Here is a 9,191-nt window from a genome sequence, read left to right as displayed (position 1 = left end):
ACAAATATCAAACGTCAGAACAAGAAAATCCTAACAAGAATTAACCTGAAACATAAGATAATAATCAAAACCACTGAGTCCACAGACTCAGCACCATGACATTTACAATAAAATGCTCTGAGTGTTCAAGTAAGGCAGAAAGGTGCGATATAAAAACCAGTCCTCATGATCAAGTCCTCATGTTTAGTTTTGCCTTTGGTTTCGATTTCTTCTGCTGCATGTGTATCTTTTTCAGGTTTTTTTGTACAACTCCACTTCAAACTACAGAACTTGAGATTGTGTATAAAATGTAAATAAAAACATATTGCAATGATTTGGAAATCTCAGAAATCCATATTTTACCTACAATAGAACTTAGAAAACAAATCAAACGGTTAAAATAAGACATTTATGATTTCAAGAAAACGTGAGCTCATTTTTAATTTGATGGCAGACACACATCTCAAAAAAGAGGGACTGTCTAGCTGATAACAAGGTTCTTGACCTCCATCAAAAGCCTACATCTCTGATGGTAAAAGGGTCCATTAGTTCCTTTGGAATTGACAGATTACATCTGGAAATCTGGAAAGACACCGTCAATGCTGAAAGCCATGTACAGGATTTAGAGCAACATGTGCTCATTTATTCATATGATGTCTTTTTCAGGAAGCTAATGCTAAACAACATACTGCATTACTATTAAAACAGTATGGCTTCATAATAGTAGAGTCTGGGTGCTGGCCTGCATGCAGTGCAAACCTTTCATCAACTGCAAACATCTGGAGCACCATGAAATGAAAACCATGACCAAGAAGACTCAGAACTGTCGAGCAGCTAAAATTCAAATCAGCTGTGTGAATGGGACAACATTTCTCTCCCAAAAGTCGGGAAGCCGGTGTTGTGCCAAAAAGTGATTGTCTGCCAAAAACTGATTTCCGGTATTTGCCAAAAAGCGATTGCTCATATTTAAAGTGCTATAAGTAGGACGATCTGATTTCCTCGTGTCAGCATTGTTCCCACATCATCATAATTAATGTTGTTCCAGGTTCAACATTGCAAGTGACCAATCACCTTCTTGTGACGTCATTCCTTTGCGACTTCGAAATACCCGCCTTCGATTATTTCGAAATACAAGTGAAGAAGCGAAAAACCGCCGCCTGTCCGCCGAATTTGAAGTCAATTTAGGATACTTTCCTTTAATAAACGGTAAGCATTATAACTGCGGTCAAGTGAGCCCTCACTTACGAAGTCGCAGTCAAGCTAGCCGCCCCGCCAGCCGCACCTAAAATGTTGTTGCACTACTCTTACGCATATTACGGTATAGGTGCCGACTGGCTTAGAAACGCAGTGTTTTCTGTCCTGACACTATTTTACTTCACAATCCACTCCCAGTTTTGGTTAATCTCCACTTTCACCCCTGTGATCCACAGCCCAAATTACTGTATGATTCAGAGAAAATTAACAATAAAATTTACCCAATTTACTCAACTATACTTTTAATGTCCTCATCTTTGAGCTCAGATTACAGGAAAACTATAAGAGGTGACGCAGATATTTCACTGGATTCTGAATCTAGGCTGTCGCCACTCTTCACCCTGTCATCCACAGCCAAAATTACTGTACAGTTTTTGAGAAAATTCATGGTAAAATCTTCCCATTTTGCTTTACTGTACTCTACATATTGACATCTTTGAGCTCCGATTACAGGAAAACTGTAAGGGGTGACGCAGATATTTCACTGGATTATGAATCTAGGCCATCTCCACTCTTCACCCTGTGATCCACAGCCAAAATTACTGTACGGATTTTGAGAAAATTGATAGTAAACTTTGCACAATTTACTCTACTGTACTCTATATATTCTCATCTTTGAGCTTAGATTACAGGAAAACTGTAAGAGGTGACGCAGATATCTCACTGGATTATGACTCTGGGTGACCCCCACTCTGCACCCTGTGATCCACAGCCAAAATTACTGTACGGATTTCTGATAAAATTAAATCCTATTCCATTACCAAACAAAATGAGTTCATTGAAGTATTTGCTTAACTACAAGAAATGTCTTTCCACACACAATTTAAATTTTTCAAAATGTCATTCACACACCACCTCAAGTATCAACTTCAGTTTTAGACATTATTTATTCAGTGCTTAATCACAACAATAGTCAACTTAAGGCACTTACATAATAAGTTACAATAATACATACAGAGAAAAACCCAACAATCATATGACCCCCTATGAGCAACAGTGGGAAGGAAAAACTCCCTTTTAACAGGAAGAAACCTCCGGCAGAACCAGGCTCAGGGAGGGGCGGCCATCTGCCTCAACCGGTCAGGGTGAGAAATTACATTTCTCAGATTACTGATTTCTCATATTACTACTACACAGTTTAGATACACTCAACAAAAATATAAACGCTGTTTGTTGTGGGCAGTCTGAGGTACACCTGTGCACTACTCATGATGTCAGATCAGCATCCTGATGTGGCACACCTGTGAGGTGGGATGGATTATCTCAATATGGCAGATGTGCCCACTACCACACATTTGGACTGATTTGTGACCACTGTTTGGGAGGGATGGTTATATTGTGTATCTGGAATGAATTTTCGGTCTCTACGTCCATCCCATGGGGAATGGGAGCAGTAACAAAGGTGTTGCGTTTATATTTTTGTTGAGTGTATCTAAACTGTGTAGTAGTAATATGAGAAATCAGTAATCTGAGAAATGTAATTTCTCACCCTGACCGGTTGAGGCAGATGGCCGCCCCTCCCTGAGCCTGGTTCTGCCGGAGGTTTCTTCCTGTTAAAAGGGAGTTTTTCCTTCCCACTGTTGCTCATAGGGGGTCATATGATTGTTGGGTTTTTCTCTGTATGTATTATTGTAAGGTTTAACTTATTATGTAAGTGCCTTAAGTTGACTATTGTTGTGATTAAGCACTGAATAAATAATGTCTAAAACTGAAGTTGATACTTGAGGTGGTGTGTGAATGACATTTTGAAAAATTTAAATTGTGTGTGGAAAGACATTTCTTGTAGTTAAGTAAATACTTCAATGAACTCATTTTGTTTGGTAATGGAATAGGATTTAATTTTATCAGAAATCCGTACAGTAATTTTGGCTGTGGATCACAGGGTGCAGAGTGGGGGTCACCCAGAGTCATAATCCAGTGAGATATCTGCGTCACCTCTTACAGTTTTCCTGTAATCTGAGCTCAAAGATGTCAATATGTAGAGTACAGTAAAGCAAAATGGGAAGATTTTACTATCAATTTTCTCAAAAACCGTACAGTAATTTTGGCTGTGGATGACAGGGTGAAGAGTGGCGACAGCCTAGATTCAGAATCCAGTGAAATATCTGCGTCACCCCTTATGGTTTTCCTGTAATCGGAGCTCAAAGATGTCAATATGTAGAGTACAGTAAAGCAAAATGGGAAGATTTTACCATGAATTTTCTCAAAAACTGTACAGTAATTTTGGCTGTGGATCACAGGGTGCAGAGTGGGGGTCACCCAGAGTCATAATCCAGTGAGATATCTGTGTCACCTCTTACAGTTTTCCTGTAATCTAAGCTCAAAGATGAGAATATATAGAGTACAGTAGAGTAAATTGTGCAAAGTTTACTATCAATTTTCTCAAAATCCGTACAGTAATTTTGGCTGTGGATCACAGGGTGAAGAGTGGAGATGGCCTAGATTCATAATCCAGTGAAATATCTGCGTCACCTCTTACAGTTTCCCTGTAATCGGAGATCAAAGATGTCAATATGTAGAGTACAGTAAAGCAAAATGGGAAGATTTTACCATGAATTTTCTCAAAAACTGTACAGTAATTTTGGCTGTGGATGACAGGGTGAAGAGTGGCGACAGCCTAGATTCAGAATCCAGTGAAATATCTGCGTCACCTCTTATGGTTTTCCTGTAATCTGAGCTCAAAAATGAGAATATATAGAGTATAGTACAGTAAATTGTGCAAAGTTTACTATCAATTTTCTCAAAATCCGTACAGTAATTTTTGCTGTGGATCACAGGGTGCAGAGTGGGGGTCACCCAGAGTCATAATCCAGTGAAATATCTGCGTCACCTCTTACAGTTTTCCTGTAATCTGAGGTTAAAGATGAGGATATTAAAAGTACAGTAGAGTAAATTGTGCAAAGTTTACTATCAATTTTCTCAAAAACCGTACAGTAATTTTGGCTGTGGATCACAGGGTGAAGAGTGGCGACAGCCTAGAGTCAGAATCCAGTGAAATATCTGCGTCACCTCTTACAATTTTCCTGTAATCGGAGCTCAAAGATGTTAATATGTGGAGTACAGTAAAGCACAATGGGAAGATTTTGCTATGAATTTTCTCAAAATCCGTACAGTAATTTTGGCTGTGGATCACAGGGTGCAGAGTGGGGGTCACCCAGAGTCATAATCCAGTGAAATATCTGCGTCACCTCTTACAGTTTTCCTGTAATCTGAGGTCAAAGATGAGGACATTAAAAGTATAGTTGAGTAAATTGGGTAAATTTTATTGTTAATTTTCTCTGAATCATACAGTAATTTGGGCTGTGGATCACAGGGGGGAAAGTGGAGATACACTAAAAATGGGAGTGGATTGTGAAGTAAAATAGTGTCAGGACACAAAACACTGCGTTTCTAAGCCGGTCTTCACCCATACCGTAATATACGTAAGAGTAGTGCAACCACATTTTCGGTGCGGCTGGCGGGGCGGCTAGCTTGACTGCGACTTCGTAAGTGAGGGCTCACTTGACCGCAGTGCATTATACACATATGTTCCTCACTTGGCTTGCTGTTTGTTTGCTAGCGATAGGCTACTTGACGACAGCATTAGCTAACCAGTGTTCTCTAGACCAGCGTTCCCCAACTTTTTGGGTGTTTCGTGGCCCGGGGGTTGGGTCAGGCAAAATTGCAGTAGCTTCCCTGATCATTTTACAAACATAAGTGAAGAGAATCTGGACTAAAAGGCCTAGACTTATGGTTGTGTGCTGAATCTATGAATCAAACTATCACCTGGAAACATAATTAACTGGTCCATAGCTGTGAAACTGGACATGAGTTCTTGATTCTATGGAGATTAACAGTAATCCAGAAATTTACAAATTTGTCCTGGTACATCGCGTAAATGTTGTCCCAGGGACATCGCGTAAATGTTGTCCCTGGGACATCGTGTAATTGTTGTCCCTGGGACATCGTGTAGATGTTGTCCCTGGGACATCGTGTAAATGTTGTCCCTGGGACATCGTGTGATAGCTTGTAAATAATGGAATGAAAATTATTGATTGTTATTAACTTGTGAAAAAGAAGTGTAACAAATCCACATGTTATGTTCTTACACCCTTACAGAAACTGTGACTCCTTCACAATGTCAGGTAAATGTCAACTCATGTTGAATAATCAACCAATCAAGCCTTTTATTATCACATGCAATGTTACACGTACAACTGCAATGAAAATTTCACCCCCTTCTGACCATACATATATTGCTTAAACATCACATTGGGAAGACAGGTCGGAAACAGTTAGGAAGGTCAGAAAACAATTTAATTAATAGATGAGGGGAGAGGAGGAGAAAAAAGAACTACAACCAGACAAAGCTCCTAGAAGACTGAAATGGATGATGGTTGCAGCATGCAAAAAGAAAATGATATCTGTTGACTACAGCATATGCTTTCTCACAGATTACCTTGTGGGAGTAGCTGGACCAAACTCTATTGGTATTTCAAGTTTGAAATCCCTGTTTGACCAGACTAACATTTCAGATGAGGTACCTCTTGACATAAAAATCCTTTTATGTTGTCATAAAACTAATGTTAAATTCTGCTTTAAATACACTTTATTGTACAATTTACTTAATGAATCGTATTCCTTAGTTCTGTTTTTATTTATATGTATTTATTTATTTGTTTTATAAGGTAATAGATGGCCTAATCTATTTGCAGTGTGAGGTATGTTGAAAAGCTTGTTTGATCATAATGACATAGCATGTTTACGTTTTTTGTAATGTATTTGAAAACATAGGTGTATTTATGTTATTTTTATAGAATTTCCCTCACATTTATCCAATACCAAGCCAAATCACTGGAAAAATTTTGGATGGGTCCACAAGAGCACAAAGTGCATACTTTTTGAAGGTATGACTTGGACTGTGGTAACTATGTTCTTATCACAAAGGGTTTATAAGTTGCCACTATAAACAAACAGCATTTTCCAAAATTGAAGCCTTGTCAGAAGAACCTGAAAAATACCTTTCTGAAACCTTTTCTGTGTAAAGACTTGCTCAAAAGCAATGCACACAGATTAAAACATTTCTGTCTTGGCCAACTGATAAAGAACACCAAAAATTGAGTGGTGCGTGTTGAGTCTGTGGTCTTGATTTGTTTTGTACACACTATAGAAATTAATTAATGTAAACCAAAAATGACACTTTCTATATGTTTGTGTATCTGCAGAATTAATTACAAGTCTCACCTGACAAGCTTTTGCAGTTTTGCAGTGTCATTCTTGACAGAAAAACATACTTGTCACATTATTTTTATTTCCAGAAAAACATCTTTCAGATGTATGAGAAATTGATTGGAGCCTGTCTGGAAAACGGCAGCCACTGGACCTTGTTTGTAAGTTGCACAGATTTTGCACTCTCTCTAGTGCATGATACTTTTCAGTGTCCCTCATTAGGAAAGCTCAAGGCCCAAGCCTACCATATCCATCTTTTTACAAAACAGTTTTGTGACATACCCAAGAGGACCAAAACAAACAAACATTTCTTTGTTAATCTAATTCTTTTTGTTCTTTTTTTTTTTCTTCTTCGTCAATTATTAGTTTGCCCAATCTCTCATTGACGGTAAAACACAAGTGGAGGAGTACAACACTGAAATCACAAAGCTCAGGTCCCGACTTTGCCACTACTTATTTTCCTCAATAGGTAAAGATAAAATTAGCTGCCTTCTTTTTCTCTAACATTGGAAAATGTAACTTGTACTTAAACAAATTATATTTTGCAGATCGAACTAGGAAGTGCAGTCAGTGCTGGTGTGTGATTGCAGCCAAAGACCGGGTACACTATGACATGTCCTTAGCCATATAGATTGTTTATTTAATGGACTTTGTTCATTTGTTTTTTGTTTGTTTATTTCTTCTTCTTTTTTTTTTTTTAATTCACAGGTGCAGTGCCAGAAATGTGGTGCATACAAGCACATGCGTTGTTCAAAGTCTGTTTGTGGCATCTGTATCTTCTGTGAGAGTAAGTCACAATATAACTAAACAATGTCCAAAAATGTTTAAAGTGAAATTTTTTTTCGTAATTTTGCCTTTGCACACCAGGACTGTGTAATTAAAGTGGACGTTTCAAGATCCAGTTTTTACACAAAAATATTTTAGACATAACTGTGTCGTATTGTGGGGATTTCTCTTCACAATTAAATTGATATAGTGCTGTTTATATCATTCTTCTTTATGTAACAGCACAGTGCAGCACAGCAGAGGGAAAGGAGTTGTGCAGCATAGTGGGTGGCTATACAGGAGGAGCAATAGAAGTAGCCAGTGAAGAATGTCATCAGGGAAAGCATCAGGCAGCGAATGACAAAGGAAAAGTTCCTAAGGGAGAGAACATCTGCAGCAAATCGACAAGTAACAGTGAGATAGGAAGACTGACAGTCAGAGATGAAGGTACACAGACTGAAAGAGATGAAGGTACACAGACTGAAGACAACGAAAAAGAAGCAGAAGTATACGGCACAAGTCTGAGTACAGATAATGCTGCTGCTGCTGATGTTGTAGGATCGATGCAGATACAGAATTCCAAACTGATTCAGAAGGAACTAGTACAGTTTACAGAGTGCATGGTCGCTTATCTGTACCAAGCTCAAAAAAGAAAACCTACACAATAACAGAAGACGAGATCAAGCGCAGAATCAACGCAGAGAACATGTCAGTTCATGTTTTCAGAGGTTTGATTGGGGTAGGTATACATTTCGTGATTTTGATGTCACCTGAAATAAATCCGGGTTACTCGTATCAATGAAGTGACAATGTGGCTGGAAATTGTGCATTTGCTGCAACATATACACAATTACACCATGTAAACAAAAGCATTTAACTTTGTGCGCGTGTGTGTGTGTCTCTCTCTGCTCTTTTGGTGTTTGCACTTTTTCTTTTTTAGGGCCGTAAAGCCAAACTGCCCGCAATGATTCTTGACAGGCCTAAGAAGGCCAAAACTAAAGTAACAGTGTTTAGTGTTCTGAGTGAAGAGGAGGCTGGGGAGCTAGCCCTCGGGTTTGCCGGAAGATTGGCCTGCGATGTCACAACAGACATGGTCTGTAAAGGCATCGACCATTCAAGTGCTGATATGACAAAGTAAGTTAGTAAAACAATATGAAAGTTGTATCTTTTTTGGTATTATTTGTCATTTCCCCGTATTTGGGTTATTGGTGTAACATTGTTAATCTTACTTTCTAATAACAGACAGACTCTTCTCAAAATCCAACACAATCTTAAACATGAGCTGACTGATTCCTCAACCTTCAGTTTGCTGACACACACCTTTGGCCCCGCTGCACTGGATTCTGTCATTTCATTCCTGTGTGAAAAACTTGATCTTGTCTCTTAAATAATGAAACCTTTTGTGACTTTTGTTTGTTCTGTAAATCAGAATCTTGAAAATTGTTCATTGTTGTTCTAAGTTTGTGTTAACTATTTGGCAAAAATGATTGGTTCCTAATCCAAACAGCATAATGACTGTTCTAACACATATCTTAAAAATGCTACAAAGAAAGAAAATTATCACATATGTTTCAATATGAATGTAATTGTGTCACACTCTGTTTGTAGTAGCTTTCCTGTTTTATTTTGAGTTTTGGTATGTTTACACTGTTATTTTTATTTCCCGTGTGTTCGTCTTCCCTTATTAGTTTTACTGTATTTAATTAGTCTGATTTAATAACTTATAATTATTTACTTTCCAGTGTGTATATATGCTCCTCGTTTGGATTATTGTTTGTTTGAGTTCTGCCTGTCTTTTCTATTAAAGATTTGGACTTTTGGACTATTAGTGGACCTCGTAGGTTTTTATTCTGTTCAATTGGTAATTGACTGGGTTTAATTTAGTGGCCTGGAAAACAGGCCGGAGGGGTCTGGTCATTTTAACCCCCTAAGACCCGAAATCTTCCATGGCATGCATTTTTAATTTCTCTTTGATATTTGGGCCG

At 38.3% G+C, this 9,191-nt stretch overlaps 1 protein-coding gene and 1 long non-coding RNA gene across 4 annotated transcripts; one reads left to right on the top strand and one right to left on the bottom strand.

Moving 5' to 3' along the window:
- Positions 1 to 968: 968 nt before the first annotated feature.
- On the top strand, positions 969 to 9,034 carry LOC113022612 (uncharacterized). Of its 3 annotated transcripts, XM_026168193.2 has the most exons (12): positions 969 to 1,185; positions 5,332 to 5,357; positions 5,667 to 5,752; positions 5,901 to 5,933; positions 6,030 to 6,119; positions 6,531 to 6,602; positions 6,808 to 6,910; positions 6,990 to 7,042; positions 7,150 to 7,228; positions 7,450 to 7,945; positions 8,147 to 8,340; positions 8,449 to 9,034. In XM_026168193.2, exons 2-10 carry the CDS (start codon positions 5,351 to 5,353, stop codon positions 7,872 to 7,874), a joined length of 948 nt encoding a protein of 315 aa, XP_026023978.2. In that variant the 5' UTR covers positions 969 to 1,185; positions 5,332 to 5,350; the 3' UTR covers positions 7,875 to 7,945; positions 8,147 to 8,340; positions 8,449 to 9,034. The 3 variants fall into 3 exon arrangements, with proteins under 3 accessions (XP_026023978.2, XP_080157456.1, XP_080157454.1); XM_080301330.1 differs by lacking the exon at positions 7,450 to 7,945 and having other exon boundaries at positions 985 to 1,185; XM_080301328.1 differs by lacking the exons at positions 969 to 1,185; positions 5,332 to 5,357 and having other exon boundaries at positions 5,365 to 5,752.
- LOC145428723 (uncharacterized) lies at positions 7,980 to 8,561 on the bottom strand. The gene is made up of 2 exons (XR_013909033.1): positions 8,422 to 8,561; positions 7,980 to 8,277 (listed from the first exon to the last, which is right to left on the bottom strand). It is a non-coding gene; the product is annotated as an uncharacterized LOC145428723 (long non-coding RNA).
- Positions 9,035 to 9,191: the final 157 nt, after the last annotated feature.

This window comes from Astatotilapia calliptera, chromosome 5 (genome assembly GCF_964374335.1).
Source record: "Astatotilapia calliptera chromosome 5, fAstCal68.1, whole genome shotgun sequence".
In the NCBI taxonomy this organism is placed as follows: Eukaryota; Metazoa; Chordata; class Actinopteri; order Cichliformes; family Cichlidae; genus Astatotilapia; species Astatotilapia calliptera.
The sequence above is the reverse complement of the archived record's forward strand: the minus strand, read 5'-3'. Positions and strand labels throughout refer to the sequence as shown.